The 18,478-nt window shown below is 36.3% G+C and overlaps 1 protein-coding gene across 4 annotated transcripts in view; it reads left to right on the plus strand.

Moving 5' to 3' along the window:
• The window catches only part of HDAC9 (histone deacetylase 9), a 1,051,976-nt gene that overhangs the window by 559,306 nt on the left and 474,192 nt on the right, over nt 1–18,478 (plus strand). For all 4 annotated transcript variants that reach the window (XM_044946512.2, XM_044946509.2, XM_044946510.2 and 1 more), the window contains one exon: nt 15,359–15,600. In XM_044946512.2, the coding sequence (XP_044802447.2) occupies nt 15,359–15,600 (242 nt within the window). The remainder of the gene's footprint in view (nt 1–15,358; nt 15,601–18,478) is intronic.

Raw genomic sequence — 18,478 nt, forward strand, 5'->3', positions numbered from 1 at the left:
CCTTTTCTATAAACAGATACTATGAGTTCTACCAGAAATAGAAATTTTAATGACAGTCTAATTAAACAGAAGAGAAAAATTATTACATTTTCTTATGCCAAATTATGAATGTCTTTAATTAAGGCGCATATACTGTCACATTGATTTCTCTTTATATATGTTAAAAAAATTAGATTATTCTGACAACTTGAGGCTCTTCTCTGAGGTGGTAGACACTTTGACTTACCCAATAAGTTGTGCCTTAATGGCTAGTGACCATATTTTATAATTCACAGGGAATCATGAACCAGAAAAGCTCTGAAATAAGGAAAAATAAACCACCACAGTCTATCCTGTCAAATCTTTTCTCATACTGTCAAAAAACAGCTGCCTCTTCCTTTTTGTTACTGCTTTCCTTCTTCAATTAAAAAAGTAATCTAAAAATGTATGAATAGTACATTCAAGTCTCATTAACAGTTTACAGTTAATATGATTCACTATCTCTTCATGAACTAATCCAATGGGTTTGGTTAATCAAGTACTCATGATAACTTCCTTATTAGGCAGTCTTTACCTGTGAGTTAGTAGATTTCAGATTAGAGAGTAAGATGAATTTTTAAAAACTGTCTTAACTCAAATTTCTATAGATAAAAGAAAAGGACAAAACACTAAATTTAAAGTTCCTAAATACAGAATCGTTTCTAAAGAGAGCATTGAAACACCTAAGAATTCACCAGTGTGTCAAAATAGGTGGAAATGTGTTCCATAGCACATCTCTCTGTGGTATATGTTGGCCGTTACAAGCAAGTGCTTTCCTTTTACCTCAAAGAAATATGTTATATTATTTTAACAGAAAACTTTTCATTCTCATTTACATCAAGGCGAACTGTGTAGAGATTAAGTTGGATACCTGTTTTGTATAACTCAAGAAGAATAATAGTGGAGTGGCTAAGGCCATAGACTCCACAGCTAGATGGTGTGCTTTCTAATTCCTCTTGCACTGCCAAGTAGCCCTGTGACCTTGGCCAATCTCCTCGGTGGCCTACATTTTCCTCATCTGTGAAGTGAGGCTCATAATCATGTCTACCCTTAGGTTACCAGATAGCACAACCTCATAGTGTAAAGGAGGATAGATGAATTAACATTTCTTTAAAAGCAGTCAGATCAATGAAGGCACACAGTAAATGTAATATTGATGTTGGCTCCATAATTTAAATTAAAACAACTCTGCAGACCAATCAACAGTATGGTACTAATCTTTGTTCTTACCCAAGTTTAGAAAACCAAATTTGGAATCAGCATAGGGAAGTCACGTGTGTTTAAAATGCTCAAGCCCTGCATAATTATTTAAAAACTCATATCCAAAGCACTTCCTGACAAAGAATAGTGGGTATTTCTACTTGTGAGCAAAAGTGGTGCCACCATGTGGCAATAACATATACACAGGTGCCAACGCATTTGCCTGGCTAGGGTTGAAATTGTGCAATCTAAGATGAATTTTTATTTTTTAGCATTGACTTTTACCCCCAAATTGTATGTATAAAGTGAAAGTTTATTATTTCCAAATCATACTTTCCAAATTCTCATAGTACCATGAAACAGTAATGCATTTTTCTTTGAAAGAGAACTAATGTAATTTGGCTCTGATTTGAGTTTAGCAAGTACAGAAATAATGCCATTAGAACAGTGTTTTCCAGACTGAACTCCGTGGAGTCTGGATTCCCGGGGAAAGGGACTGGGGAGGAAGTGAGTGGGAGGGACACTGGTTCTTCCTTAACAGTTGTACTAGCGCTGATTTTATACGTTAGGACTATTCATAAGTTTTTATTTGAAGAAAGTGTTCAGCTGTTTAAAGAAATGTTTCCATGTTTTAAAAGTGAGCGCAATCCTATATTAGAAGGGTTTAATGGGACTTTAAGACTTTGGATTTGCAATAAAGATTTCCTGAGAACTTAGGAAACAACTGAGATCTGAAGAAGATGGGGCATGGGGGTGCAGAAAGTGCATGGGTTGAAGTTCTAGTCCCATGATGCAAGATCAAAAATTAGACAGTAGAAAAGGAAAAGACATGATTTAAATCAGAGAGAAAAATGAGAGAAGCAACATGCATGGCACTTCTGCTCTTTTTATCTTCACATTTTCCTGCACTGTTTAATATATGCTGTTGTCTTAAATATATTAAGCATTTAAACTTTCAGAAAATATTGGAGTTTTTATTTGTAGGTTAAAGGCAAATTGTTTCTTGATGGCAGGACACAAGGACCAATAAAAGCTCTATTTTTCTTTGGGAACAGAACACGGTTACATACTTCTGCAAACAATAGTTCCTGATAGAAGGGAGGGAACATATTCTTTGAAAAAAGTTTATTTGCTGAATAAACAAATGTACTTTGTTCAAAAAGGATGTTTGAGAGGGGTTAGAGAGGGGTATCTGCTGAGAGAATCATTTATGCAACTACTATTATTAAGCTTATATTACATGTCAGATGATGAATTGACTTCTGGAGTTAGAGGGTAATGCCCTGCCTCAAATATTAAGCTCTCATACTGAGAAGGAAGTTGTGTTAGCCATTTGCAAATAATAATAATTTAGTACTGTCTCTAACCTAGAAGAAAATGCAAGTTGTAGAAAAAAATATGGAGGAGACCATTTATCTCACCTTCATTGTAATTCTTACAGAAAGCAGTTCGCTGTACATCCCAGGTGATGAGTGGTATGAATGCGTGCGTGCGTGTCAAGTCACCTCAGTCATGTTCAACTCTTTGTGACCCCATGGACTGTAGCCTGCCTGGCTCCTCTGTCTATGGGATTTTCCAGGCAATAATACCGGAGTGGGTTGCTATGCCCTCCTCCAGGGAATCTTCCCTACCCAGGGATAGACCCTATGTCTCTTATGTCTCCTGCATTTACAGGAGGGTTTGTTACCACTTCACTTGGGAAGCCCATATGGCTGAATAAGTAACACTTTTTAGTTTAATACCTGTATTACCTATTTTAAAATACTAAGATTTCTCATCTACTGAAAGTCTCATTTACAGGTATCGTCATATCTAATCAATCTTTTATCTCAATAACATGGATTAGGCTCTTAGCTCCTATTACCTTGAAGTCATATAAATTGGTTTGATTTTGTTTCCATACTTCAAGAAGCTCAATGAAGCTTTTACTTGGTTCTCAAATAGTGAAGAACTAGCAAACACTGTTGATACTTTAGAACTAAGTGGGTATTACAAATGAGTTGGCAATTCATGTTGGTGTTATGGTTTGTTATGACTGCTTAATTCAAAGGCATATTTGCAGAGAGGGAATTTGAATTAAGTAAATCAAAATAGTAAGGCTTTGATTAAAAAATTAGCTTTCTTTAGCTTAAATGTTGATATTTCAAGGCCTACTGATATTTTAGTCATTTGTGGTTATTTTTGTTTCCTATTCAGACCCCTGGGAAATAAGAGAATAGTAAATCCAAGCTCAGATTACTTCTTGCATTTATTTTCTTTTCATTTATGTCATGTATTAGTGCACCTTAAAGAAACTGTAGACATGTGTAACTTGAACAGAATCACTACGAGGGAGAATTATATTTCTGGTCTAATCAATTTAAATAATTCATGTTATAAAAATTATTTTTTTCAAATTTGATTACTAATTCTATTCGCTAGTTATGATGCAATCATAAATATCACCAGTGGAAAATAAGCTAAGAATATTTATTTTTATCACTAAAGTGAAATTTAGGAAAAATTATCATCAAACTGAAGTTGTATTGTTTTCTCATTTTTTATGTTAGCCATGTTCAAATTTATTAATTTATTTTTTTCAGAAAAAAAATATTCTTTCCAAGACAGAAATGATTCTATACATATCAATAGTTTATCAGTTCTGGTATAATTTTCTCATAACATGGGATTCATGAACTAATTCATGAATTAGGCATTACTGTTTAGATAATTCAAGATTGTAACCTACTAATGCTAACAGCATGAACGGGTAAGTTTAATTTTGCTCAGTGCTTCCCTAGCCCACTTGGGTGGTTCTAATCTGTCAGCACACTGAATGTTAAGAGATACTTTGGGGTCTGGGAAATGTGAAATGACACCTTAGGTGGAAAAAGTTTTGAGATTGATTTTTTCAAATACTTAATCACTTTTGCCAGAAACACATTCACTTGTCAGTAATTTAAGCAGTCAATATTTATCAGAATTCAGATAGTCAAGAAAACCTAATAAGGAATTGCTCTAGGAGTTCAATTGGATGCGTGTATATGTGTATGTGCATGTGGATTTCTAGTTTTGTCACCATATGATTCATCACCATCACTCATTCATTTATTCCGTCATTCATTTCAGGTATGCACTGAGGCATTACCATGCTTTTATGCTATACCAGGCACTGAAACTTTAGTTCCTCTTCTCATGAACTTAGAATAATGGTGAAGGGAGTCAAACAAATATTATGAAATGGGTTGCAAAATTTAATGAGAAAATGCAATAAGATGCAGGAAGAGATCCTACATCAAATCATTTTTACTTAAGATATGAAGAATAAGTAAGGATCTGTGTAGAAAAATGGGATGGGGTGGGATTGCAATTCAGAAAGAGGTAATGTTTGTATGAGAAATCTCTGAGACATCAGAGAGCACGATGTGTTTAAGGACTGAAAGAATATTGTTGTGACTCAAATGAAGGGAGGAAAGCATATCATAGACATCATATTAAAGATTGGGGTTACACTGGTAGGTATTATCCAGGTAAGTGACAGAAGACTGCTTTCATAAGATAGGCAGTGATAGTAGAGAGCACTTGATGAATTAAAAAAATATTTAAGAGTAGAAAAAATTATTTATGTTGATTGTGTATGGATAATCTAAAGGGAAAAGAGTCAGATATCACTTTCGTGTTTTTTGGGTGCACAAACTGAGACCCGAGTTACTGGAGAAAAAATGGCATGAGACAGCTAAATGGAGTAATACTTCTGCTTTATTGACTACGCCAAAGCCTTTGACTGTGTGGATCACCACAAACTGTGGAAAATTCTTCAAGAGATGGTAATACCAGACCATCTTACCTGCCTCCTGAGAAATCTGTATGCATGTCAAGAAGCAACAGTTAGAACTGGACATGGAGCACAAGACTGATTCCAAATCGGGAAAGGAGTGTGTCAAGACTGTATATTGCCATCCTGCTTATTTAACTTATATTCAGAGTACATCATGTGAAATGCTGGGCTAGATGAAGCACAAGCTAGAATCAAGATTGCTGGGAGAAATATCAATAACCTCAGAAACCCAGATGATGCCACCCTTATGGCAGAAAGCAAAGAAGAACTAAAGAGCCTCTTGATGAAAGTGAAAGAGGAGAGTGAAAAAGTTGACTTAAAACTCAACATTCAGAAAACTAAGATTATGGCATCCATTCCCATCACTTCATGGCAAATAGATGGGGAAACGATGGAAACAGTGATTGAATTTATTTTGGGGGGCTCCAAAATCACTGCAGATGATTGACTGCAGCCATGAAATTAAAAGACACCTACTCCTTGGAAGAAAAGCTATGACAAACCTAGACAGCATATTAAAGAGCAGAGAGACATTTTGCCAACAAAGGTCCGTCTAGTCAAAGCTGTGGATTTTCCAGTAGTCATGTATGGATGTGAGAGATGGACTATAAAGAAAGCTGAGCGCCAAAGAGTTGATGCTTTTGAACTGTGGCTTATACATATATCGGTGGCAATTTTAGAATAGATGTTAGGCTGGAGAGAGAATGTCACCATACAGAAAGCAAATAAAGCCCTGAAAAGGAAAATATTAATATCTCCATTGAGAGTCCTGGAGAGAAAATAGAATAGGGTCCAGGTGGGATTCTGGAGGATCAATATCACTGCATTTAATGCATCATGTTTTATACATTGGTTTATGGGTTGATGTACATAAGCACATGAGTTCTTGGAAGGCAGCCCCTTCTCTTGTTGATTAAAATCTGTTTTGGCATTTAATATTGCTTTACAAATATTCACTGAATAAAGGTATAAATGAAAAGTCATATGTCAACCTGATAATACTATAAGAATAGTGATTTTAATGTTATTTTAGATACGTACAGCCCTAAACAGTCTGATACTCTCTTTAGATAGTATTAACCACATTATACTTAAGAATTTATGCTGGAATATAATTACTGAGGCAAAGAACTAGAGGAACGAGATAGAAACAGGCATCAGGCTTGGACCAGCTCTCTGTTAGCCTGATGCTATGATACAACCAACCCCTTGTGGATCACAACCTCGTTGTGGCGAAGGGGCTTGCATAACTCAGTCAAGTTATGAGCCATACTGTGCAGGGCCACCCAGGATGGATGGATCTTAGTGAAGAGTTCTGACAAAATGTGGTCCATTGAGGAGGGGATGGCAAACTCCTTCAGCATTCTTGCCACAAGAATCCATGAACAGTGTGAAAGGAAAAAGATATGGCACTGAAAGATGAGCACCCCCAGGTTGGAAAGTGTCCAGTTCGGAAAAGCAGAGGGTAATTACTGATAAGTGCAGGAAGAATGAAGAGGCTGGGTGGCCGAAGCAGGAATGATGCTCAGCTGTGGGTGTGTCTGGTGGTGAAAGTAAAGTCCAATGCTGTTAAGAACAATATTGCATAGAACCCTGGAATATTAGGTCCATTAATCAGGGTAAACTGGACATGGCCCAGTAGGAGATGTCAAGAGTAAACATTGACAACTTAGGAATTAGTGAACTAAAATGACAAAAATGGGCAAATTTAATTCAGATGACCATTATATCTACTACTGTGGGCAAGAATCCCTTAGAAGAAATGGAGCAGCCCTCCATAGTCAACAAAAAATCCAAAATGCAATATTTGGATGTAGTCTCAAAATGACAGAATGGTCTCGGCTTATTTCCAAGAAAAATCTTACAACATCACAGTAATCCAAGCCTATGCTATGCCCCAACCACTAATGTCGAAGAAGCTGAAGCTGACTGGTTTTATGAAGACCTACAAGACCTTCTAGAACAACTCCAAAAAAAGATGTCAGCAAATTTGAAAAACTCAGCAGTGGCACAGGACTGGAAAAAGTCAGTTTTCATTCCAGTCCCAAAGAAGGACAATGCCAAAGAATGTACAAACTACCATACAATTATGCTTATTTCACATGCTACCAAGATTATGCTCAAAATCCTTCAAACTGGGCTTCAGCACTACATGAACTGAGAAATTCCAGATGTACATGCTGGATTTCAAAGAGGCAGAGGAACCAGAGATTAAATTGGCAACATTTGTTGGATCATGGAGAAAGAAAGGGAGTTCCAGAAAAACATCTACTGTATTCTTTGACAATGTGGATCAAAACAAACTGGAAAATTCTTAAAGAGATGGGAGTACCAGACCACCTTACCTGTCTCCTGAGAAACGGGTATGCGGGTTAAGAACAATAGTTAGAACCGGACATAGAACAACTGACTGATTCAAATTGGGAAAGGAGTGTGACAAGGTTGTGTATTGTCACCTTGCTTATTTAACTTCTATGCAGAGTATATCATGTGAAATGCCAGGATGGAATCACAAGCTGAAATCAAGATTGCCACAAGAAATATCAGCAACCTCAGATATGCAGATGATACCACTCTAATGGCAGAAAGTGGAGAGGAACTAATAGCCTCTCACTGAGGGTGAAAAAGCTGGCTTCAAACTCAACATTCAAAAAACTAAGACCATGGCATTTGGTCCTATCATTTAATGGCAAATAGATGGGGGAAAAGTGGAAGCAGTTGCCAATTTTCTTTTCTTGGGCCCCAAAGTTTCTGTGGTTGGTGACTACAGCCATGAAATTAAAAGATGCTTGCTCCTTCGAAGGAAAGTTATGACAGACCTAGACAGTGTATTGAAAAGCAGAGACATCATTGCCAACAAAGGTCCATATAGTCAAAGCTATAGATTTTCCAGTTGTCATGTATAGATATGAGTGTTGGACCATGAAAAAGGTTGAGTACTGAAGAATTGATGCCTTCAAATTGTGGTGCTGGAGAAGATTTTTGAGAGTCCCTTGGACTGCAAGGAGATCAAACCAGTCAATACTAAAGGAAATCAACTCTGGGTGTTCATTGGAAGGACTGATGTTGAAGCTGAAGCTCCCAATACTTTGGCCACCTAATGCGAAGAGCTGACTCACTGGAAAAGACCTTGATGCTGGGAAAAATTGAAGGCCAAAAGAGAAGGGAGCAATAGAGGATGAACAACAACAGCAAAAATAACCAACAAGATATAAAGCATAAAAGTGTTCATAAAATTACAAAGTTCAATTGCTTTGGTTCCAAATCAATGTTAAAAGAAATGGGTTATGAAGGGTTAGTGGGATTTCAGAAAGAGAAATATCAAGGTGGTTTTGTGGCTGTAGTTCAGTTGCTCAGTCATGTCTGACTCTGCGACCCTATGGACTGCAGTATGCCAGGCTTCCCTTTCCTTCGCCGTCTCCCGAAGCTTGCTCACACACATGTCCATGTCGGTGGTGCCATCCAACTAGCTTGTCCTCTGTCGTCCCCTTCTCCTCCTGCCTTCAGTTTTTCCCAGCATCAAGGTCTTTTCCAATGGGTTGGCTCTTTGCATCAGGTGGCCAAAGTATCGGAGCTCCAGCTTCAGCATCAGTCCTTCCAATGAATATGCAGTGTTGATTTCCTTTAGGATGGACTGGTTGGACCTCCTTACAGTCCAAGGGACTCTGAAGAGTCTTCTCCAACACCACAGTTCAAAAGCATCAGTTCTTCAGCACTCAGTCTTCTTTAAGGTTCAGAGTGGTTTAAATGAATTTAAATCAGCCTTGTGAAGTCGAAGGAAGGAAAACTTATAAGTTCTTCCATTTGTTTCCCAAAGCCCATGGATTCTGCCAGAAAATCTGTCTTTGGTGATCAAGGTAACCAATAATGAGAAAGGGGCAGTGAAGCTAGAATCACAAAAGCCAGGTATCCCCCATTGCTGTACAAGAGCAAAGTTTAACATTCTTCAGGGTAGGATTGACATCCTACGTGTGAAGTTGCATAAATACGACAAAGACTGTAGGTGTTACTTACAGACCTTATTCCATCCATTTTCCAAGACCTCTCCAATTTCAAGAAGGCTCACATTGAAAATTGTATTTTAGTACTGGAGTTAGCTGACCAAGTGATCAAGAGAATTGTGTATGTGCATACAAAGAGTTTAAGACATAGTAAACCAGATAACTTCCTAATTGGCAGTGGGTGTCAGTGTTATTCCTTATTAATTTTGGTTTGGCCAGACAGTACAGAAATGGCAGGGCATGGCAGTACATACTATACAGAGCAAGTAGCAATCTTTCTGGCACTTCTGACAAACGAGCATCAGTGAACATCTTGGTATTGAGCAGTTTCATAAATGACCTGGTATCATCAGGATACGTGTAGACATATGTTAATAGGACCAGCCTTCCTTAGCAAAGCCTGCAAAAAAGAAATAGGAAAATATTAGTGAAAGATATCTATTCCTGAAGAAATTTCATATAAATTCCTGCAGAGTTTCCCATATACTTAAACAGTTATTATAGGCTATACTTCGAAAAGAACCAGATCACACATTTCTGAGAGAGCTATTCCACATTATTTTTTGAACCCTGCACTACTGAGAAGCCTACTTATTTGACTGGGTGATTTTAAACAACAAAATGGTACAGCTGGCAGCCTTTTCCCACGGGTGGAGTCTGCAGGCCCAAACTCTCACAGATTTCTGTGCAGGAAAGGAGGAACAAAAGAAGCTGAACAGATGATCAAAGCAACATTTGTTTCCCCAGATCTGGCAATTGTTGTTCATATGTCCACCTGCGAGTGGTTTTGGTCAACCATTTCTTGGTATGAGAACTTAATTTCCACATAAACTGTCTCTGGGTAGCAGTGGAATGGAATGTCCTGAATATTAGCATAGCTGCTGTAACTATGAGTATTAACTGAGATATGTAGTTAAACATGGTTCCATTTTTGTCACAGTTTTTCAAGTCTCAACTTTTAACTAAATTGACACATATGAATTGGTGGGAGATTGTCCCTATGCCATTTTCTTTTTATGAAAGCCTGTGCTTTGCACTACACTGCTTCGGAATCTCATTCAGAGGAACAGCATGAACAGGCTTCAACCATTGTTGTGATAGTTGTAAATGGTCAAAATTTGCATTCTTAGAATTTTTCCATTCGTGAGGTTTGCAAGTTATTCACTTAAAACATTCTTAAAATGGATGGCTTCTTGTTTGTAAGCCAGATGATAAAGAAGCAACCAGAGAGTCCTGTTATTGAACATAAGAAGATTCTTCCTATTTACCAGTGCCGTAAGTAATAGCATCTAAAGTGAAGATTTAAGCAACATGCCAAGGTACTGAGTTTTCTCAGTACTTTGAACTCTTTAATGGTCTTGGTATTTAAAAAAAAAAGTATTTATTAAATTTAATTACAACTGAACAGGAATATGTATTGCTTATATAAATATAGTTATCATACACATTTATATGAGCTGGGATTTATATTTTGAAATGGAAGCTTTTCTGTGTCCATGTTTCTTAATAAACTAAAAACTATTTCTAAAAATTTCATGGATTGATAAATGCTAAACACAAGAAGGAATAAATGTCAAAGAATAATTGAGAAAGACACTGAGGAAAGAATGAGTAGAACTTTGTAAAGTGCTAACAAGACTAGTTAATTTAGATGTGGAAAAGTTCCGACTGGGCATTTGGTATTAGAATAATAATATGTGTGTGTGTGTGTGTGTGTGTGTGTGTGTGTGTATCTTGGCATGTATTTGAAATCTCAGACAAATAGTGGGTAAGTCCAAGTAAAGTTATATCTGTTAAGAAAATAGGATTTGATGGGACTTGCCTGGCAGTCCAGTGGTTAAGACTGTACTTCCAATGCAGGAGATGACGGAGTTTGATACCTGCTCAGAAAACTACATGCTCCATGGCACAGCCAAAAAAAAAGAAAATTGGATTTGTTCCCTGGTGGCTCAGTTGGTAAAGAATCTGGCTCAGAGGATAAAGTGTCTGCCTGCAGTGCAGGAGACCTGGGTTTGATCCCTGGGTCAGGAAGATCCCTGGGAGAAGGGAATGGCAACCCACTCCAGAATTCTTGCCTGGAAAATCCCTTGTACAGAGGAGCCTTGCAGGCTACAGTCCATGACACAGTTACTTATAAGTAATGCTAACAGTCAAAGAGTCGGACACGACTGAGCAACAACAAATGTTAACACTACTATTTGTTATCATCAACTTCCTTCTAACTTATGTATCCCTGGCCACCTGTTCTAAGTAATTTGTAAGGATTTTGCATGTTCCTAGACAAGAAATGCAGTGGCACCCCACTCCAGTACTTTTGCCTGGAAAACCCCATGGATGGAGGAGCCTGGTAGGCTGCAGTCCATGGGGTCGTTAGAGTCAGACATGACTGAGCGACTTCACTTTCACTTTTCACTTTCATGCATTGGAGAAGGAAATGGCAACCCACTCCAGTGTTCTTGCCTGGAGAATCCCAGGGATGGGGAAGCCTGGTGGGCTGCCGTCTATGGGGTTGCATAGAGTTGGACACGACTGAAGCGACTTAGCAGCAGCAGCAGCAGACAAGAAATGCTGTGAACAGTGATGATTCCTTTTCCTCATTGATAAAGCTGGTTGTTATTTTTTCCTTGTAAGTTGATTATTTCTAATTATGATAATACAATAGCTGTTGACAGTGACCTTTCTTTCACATTTTGTGATGTGTAGGTGACTGTAACTTGTTGAAACTCAGCCCTGGTATTGTGTTACTATTATTGTTCCTGGGGAGGCTTATTAGCCTGTCACCGAAGATGTAAGAAAAATCCATCTTCCCTTTTGGAATATGATGAGCCTTTGTCACCCACAATGCAATTAATGTTAAAAATAGAAAGAATGGTTATGATATGATTATGATTAGACAGAGATGAGCTATTGTCCAAGTAACAGGAACTGATCCAGCAGGCCAGAGATGACCTACACAGAACCATCAGTTTGCTGATTGCCATTTCTCTCTGAGTTTGATGAAATATTCATGCCTTTGCTCTCCTCTCTGCAAGCACTATTGATTTCTTGTATAAACGCTGCTATATTTAGTCTAGACAAATGGAATGTGGATTGCTGCTGAATAAATTGGATGAAAGACTGGGATCTTGCCTGCCGCTTTCTCTCAGTCTTGGGCAATTATTTATAATCAAGGGCAGTTTTTGTAAGTTGAGGGTGATTTTTCACAATTTAGTGATTAGTCTCTGAACAAAGGCAAGCAGTTAGACACAATCATTTCTGTTGGGATAGCAGGTTAAGAAGTCAAATTACCCTTTGAGTCTTAGACTAGCTGTATCAGAGAGTTCTGGGACTCTTTTCTCCTTATCTTTTTTGTTTTCTTTTTTTTGGGGGGGGGGTGGGGAATTGATGATTATAGTTTACAGATAATAAGAATGCCAGAAAGAAGAGATCCCAGGTCTCTTGAAATTTTACATTTTGTGTTCATAGGGTTAAATATGTTTATTGAGATGTCCATGTAAATACTGAGGCTTTATTTTGGCCTTTTGAGTGTAGAAATGAAGTATATCATTAACAGCCATTGCTTTTGATTGGAATAATGCCACCTCCATAAATTAATACTCAAAATCTCATGTTACTCCAGAGCCTTAATTGACAGTTCTACATTGGACAGTGTAACCAAAGATCTTACAGGCCCTCATTCTCACTTAGTTTCAAACTTGTCAAAGTTAATATTTTTTCTTTTGCAAATATCATGTTTTATTTTTATTTTTTTTAATTTTATTTTATTTTTAAACTTTACATAACTGTATTAGTTTTGCCAAATATCAAAATGAATCCACCACAGGTATACATGTGTTCCCCATCCTGAACCCTCCTCCCTCCTCCGTCCCCATTCCATCCCTCTGGGTCATCCCAGTGCACCAGCCCCAAGCATCCAGTATCGTGCATCGAACCATATCATGTTTTAGAAGATATTGTCCACCAAACTATGGTTTATTAATAAATCATTTTTCCATTTTCATTAAAATGACATGTCAGTACCATTACTGCAAACTCTTCTGATCTGTATGTTGAAAAATCACCAGTGTTGTCAACCAAGATTGATAACAGGTTGCCCACACCCAGTGCACAGTCATGCCTCTTCACACAAACCTCTATGTACACACAATTCACATGGTAAGCAAGATATTAAAATTTCATTTAGTGTTTGAAGCCTTAATTTCTACAAACAATTTCTGTTAGCCTTTCTTAACTTGCTGAAAATAGCTCTTAAATTCACATGGAATATTAACTTCATAGTTTCCAACCGGCAATCTGCAAATTTAAGTTACTCAGGGTAGAAGTCAGAGCATTAGATGCAATTGTAAAAATATGAAAAAATAGGGGGAAATTGCTCATATTTCCACCTAAAATACAACTTTCTTTTGTTTTCTGTCTCACCAGTCTTAGCTAGTAGAATTCAGAGATTAATACCATTAAATCTCCAGTAGAATATATGCTCAGTGAAGGCTAGAGTTTGTCTTTTTGTTTTACTAATAAACCCAAACATGTAGAATCAACTTGGGAATTTAAGGTTCTCAATAAATGTATGTTGACTAAGTTAAATTATAGTTAAAGAGTTACCATAGGGTATATGTCACTTTTATTATTGTTCTTTCACTTAATGTTGTAACAGCATTTTTCCTGTTCCCATAAACATTATTTTTAATGATTACATATTTTCCATGAAATAGATGTGACATATTTTACTAGACATCTCCTTGTAGTTGGTGATTTCAGTTAAAATAATAATACTTTAGTTAACAATATGACATCGAACTGTTTCTTCCTATGTTAATTTTATTTCCTTAAGATATATTCTAAGAGTTGGCAAACCTGAATCAAATGGTAGAAATATTTAATTCCTCTTGCTACCTGTCACCAAATTGTGATATCACATATCACTTTTTCGGTAGTTTTAAACTGATTGGCAGTGCCACTTGCAATATAGAGTTGTCTGCGTGGTCGTATGTTTGCCCTTTTACATACATATATGCATATATGTGAATCACATATATGTTCCCTTGTCTATGGAATTCTCCAGACAAGAATACTGGAGTGAGTAGTCATTCCCTTCTCCAGGGGAATATGATACTTAATAATTAGAAAATGATGCCTTATTTTGATTTAAAATTTGCATTTCTTTACTTTAGTGAAGGTGGATTTTTTATTTAGCTATATTTGTTTTCTTGCCTTAAATATTTTCTAGAAGTTTTAGTGTTTTTATTTTCTAATATTTAATAGAAATCATACACAATTTTATTTTCATATTTACTCCTAATATTTTTGTTTGCTTATTCTCACAGTGTTCATGATTTATTCTAATACACAGTAAATTCCACTTTTACATAATTTAAAAAAGCATTTATTGAGAAGTATGCTGTATGTTGTTAGTCTTTGAATTATATTATTTAATCCTTTTAACAACTCTGTGTTGTTACTGTTAATGGTAATTATCTCCATTTTACATGTGAGGAAACTGAGATCCAGAGAAATTAAATAATATACTCAGGATAACACAGTTACCCAGAAGGTAACACATCTTTTTATGTGTTATGGGAACAGGCATTTAGGTTTAAAGCAGAGTTTGAAAATTGGCAACCTGTATGTCAAGGTCCATTTACATAAGCATGTTTTTCCAGTTCCCATAATTAAAAAAAAAAAATCCAATTATTTAATTGAAAATTAGGTAACTTCTGTCTACACTGGGTCTGTATTTGCTTTCTACTCACCATTTCCCACATTTTAGTATGCAGATTTGTACTTTTTCTTTGCTAAGTTCTGTAGCCCTACAAATACACTATTTTATAAGCTTTCCTTCTTTATTTTATAAGCTTTACTTCTTAAGGAATGTATCTTCTGATTACAAACAAAAATGTTTGTAAGTGTACAAATTTGTTTGTGTTAGAAGTTTTCTAATATCACATGACATCTTTTCCTCAATAATGTTGCATTTTTTGTCTTAAGTCAACTTGAATTTGACCAGTGGTCCAGTAGAGTAAGTGTTATAAATGAACAACTTTTATACCTGTGAATCTTTGGAGTCATCTCTTTGAAAAAGGGAAATGTGAAAGATTTCATGGCAAAGTACAAAGTGCTAGCTGAAAATCAGCATTTTATCAAATCTAATATACAGAAGACCTTTTTATTATCCTTGTAAAAAAACAGAACTAAATTTATTGGTGCATTGAAAAAAATCTAGTAGGGTATAGTGTCTTTCACTTCTAATTTGTTTCCAAATCAGTGTGCTAATCTTCTGTCCTCTGTCACCACTCCCCCACCACCTTTTTTTTGGTTTCTCCAGTCGATGTGAAGTCAGAGGTTCCTGTGGGCCTGGAGCCCATCTCGCCTTTAGACCTAAGGACAGACCTCAGGATGATGATGCCCGTGGTGGACCCTGTTGTCCGTGAGAAGCAACTGCAGCAGGAGTTACTCCTCATCCAGCAACAGCAGCAGATCCAGAAGCAGCTTTTGATCGCGGAGTTTCAGAAGCAGCATGAGAACTTGACACGGCAGCACCAGGCTCAGCTTCAGGAGCATATCAAGGTAGCAAGCGTTTCTTTGTCTCTGACTGTTGACTCTGGGAATCTGGCCGTAACATGGGCATAAGAGGGAGCAAAGTGGGGATGTTTCATTCTGAAAAGATATGGATTCATGGCTGGGAGGAAACTGGGGTTGTACAAGTGAAAACCTAGGGTAAGTAAAAAGAATCCTGGCAAAAGTCCTGCTTTGCTTCTTGGAGAGGAACTTCTACAACTCCTTTATCTGTTAGTTTATAGCATCAATATCTGGAAATAGTAACTTCTTACCCTTTTTAAGATTCTCGTCTACATGATTTGTCCATTTGCCACATCTACTCTCCATCAAGAAGAACCATGAGCCTGAGGAGATACAGTTTATGTGTCTAAAGAATCTACATATACTATTTACCAGAGAGGATAAATTAATCACTCTATGTGAAGAGAGAGCCTTTACTTTTTATTTTTTTTTATTTTTGTCTTTGGTCTATAAGTAGATGTCCTGGATATGCCCTAATCTTCCTTATGGAAAAAATTTCATAATGTATGCATTCACAATAATAACATAATGAAAAGCTGGATAGAATTATATATATATGTGTGTGTGTATAAGAAACTGGTACAGATGTTTTCAGTGTTTTTATTTAAGTCTAATAGATTAGATAAGAATTTATTGAAAGAATTTTGGGAGTAGTTGATAATTTGAGACCCAAGTCGTTTAATTAAATTATTCTAGGAGAATTATGTCCATATCTCAGAATTTTTTGTGATTGACTATTTTAAGATCATTCTAGATGTGTTTGTATCTATTTAGTCTCTTGTATCGTCCGAGATAAGTATTACTTCAGTTTTATTTGTATATGTCTTTCAACTTCTTGACAAAGCTATTTAAAACAAAGCTATTTTGATCTGACTTAGTAGATGCTTACTTTGAATTTATTATGACAGTAATATAAAGCAGCAAATATTTATAATAAAGTTTTTTATGTCCAACTCCTTCAAAAAATGACTTAACTATATTATTATTATAATAAGGTAATATGATATTATTTCATATTTTATTATATTATAGGCACTTGATCTTTTACTCACTTGCATATCAAGTACAAACACATTTACCTGGTGTTAATATAGATAATTAATCTACGTTAGTATTATAAACTTTTACCATACTGATTATTATAGCATCTGAGAAGGTTAAGATGCTTTTTCCTCCTGATGTTCCTTGTTTCGTAACTCCTTAGCCAGCAGGCCTATTTTATCTTATTTTTCAAAAAAAGCTCTTTGATATCTGATATAAACTGTAATATTTTTTTCCTTTAACTAAAAGAACTTTACTAAAAAAACTCTTCCAATTATTGATCTGTAAGATACCCTAAAAATAAGAATGAGGATTTTAAGTCCCATATGGAATCATGGCTATATATTTTGCAGTGTAGGAAATCTTCATTTAGTTTATAGACCTTTTTTTTTTAATGATTCTTAAACATTATTTCGGAGAAGGCAATGGCACCCCACTCCAGTACTCTTGCCTGGAAAATCCCATGAGCAGAGGAGCCTGGTAGGCTGCAGTCCATGGGGTCGCTAAGAATCGGACACGACTGAGCGACTTCACTTTCACTTTTCACTTTCATGCATTAGAGAAGGAAATGGCACCCCACTCCAGTGTTCTTGCCTGGAGAATCCCACGGATGGCGGAGCCTGGTGGGCTGCTGTCTATGGTGTCGCACAGAGTCGGACACGACTGAAGTGACTTAGCAGCAGCAAACATTATTTCAGTTTGACCTTTGAGACATTAATAGTAACAGTGATGTCTAGATTCCTTTCTTCAATAATTCTAGACATCTTAAGATAGCAGTGATGAATGAGTACAAAATTTATATTCTTCACCATACTTTAAGATTTACATAACTATCTGGTTCATTTTGTCGTGTTATACAAGCCATGTTGCCCTGAATATTGGACAGTACTAATAAGTTACAGCTCCATATGCATCTTTTCATTTATGTTTGATGCCTTTTATAGTTGTAAAGATCAATATTAAAAATTTAAAGTAATTTGATTTTACTCAAAAGTTAATAGTAGCAAGTAGGTAATTGTTATTTTGCCCCCAAAGTAGTATATAGCAGGTTTATTGACATCTGGAAAATATTGGAAAAGGGGGGAGAAAAATGATTCTGAGATAGCTAAATGGAAAACTTAGTTTTTGGAATGATTTTTTAGAGTAAGTTGCTTTTTCAGAAACTAAAGATATACTTAAAATTTCCTTTTAAGTTTAAAAAGTGTTTTTGCTTTAATTTCTTTTTAACTTTACTGTTTTGCATTATATATTATAAGGCTAAAAGTTGATGCTTTTAACATTCATTTGGTTTTTTTTTTTTTTAATAAGAAAGACACAGCATGATGCTTTACTTATTTATATTAGTGTTTTGAATCTTTGGCTTTTATAATCAACGTCTGTTGAATTAGATGCTATTGTCCCATTTTCCACCTAGTAATCTGAGGCTCAGAGAAATACTGTAACTTGCCCAGGGTAACATAGCCAGTAAAGATTTGTAGTCTTGCCTTGTCTGCCTCCAAAGCTGCTACTTCATTCCGCCTCTGTGTTGGACTAGAACATCTGAAATTGGAGGACTGAATATTTTTTTCAAACCTCATTCCTTCAGTCCTCAGCAGTGAATAGTAGCTGTGGAAATTAAATTCTGTGCTTTTCTAGATGCCTAAGAGAGATTAATATTCATTTCCTTTTGGGCTTTGGGTGGCACTTAAATCAATTTGACCAACCCCAGTATCTGTATAGAACTAACATTTAAGGCAAAGTTTAAGCAGAATTATGAAATTTTTTGTTAGAAAAGAGAATTATTAAGAGACTAGTAGAGCACATCCAGAATGCCAGAGATTGTAAT

Source organism: Bubalus bubalis, chromosome 8, assembly GCF_019923935.1.
Source record: "Bubalus bubalis isolate 160015118507 breed Murrah chromosome 8, NDDB_SH_1, whole genome shotgun sequence".
In the NCBI taxonomy this organism is placed as follows: domain Eukaryota; kingdom Metazoa; phylum Chordata; class Mammalia; order Artiodactyla; family Bovidae; genus Bubalus; species Bubalus bubalis.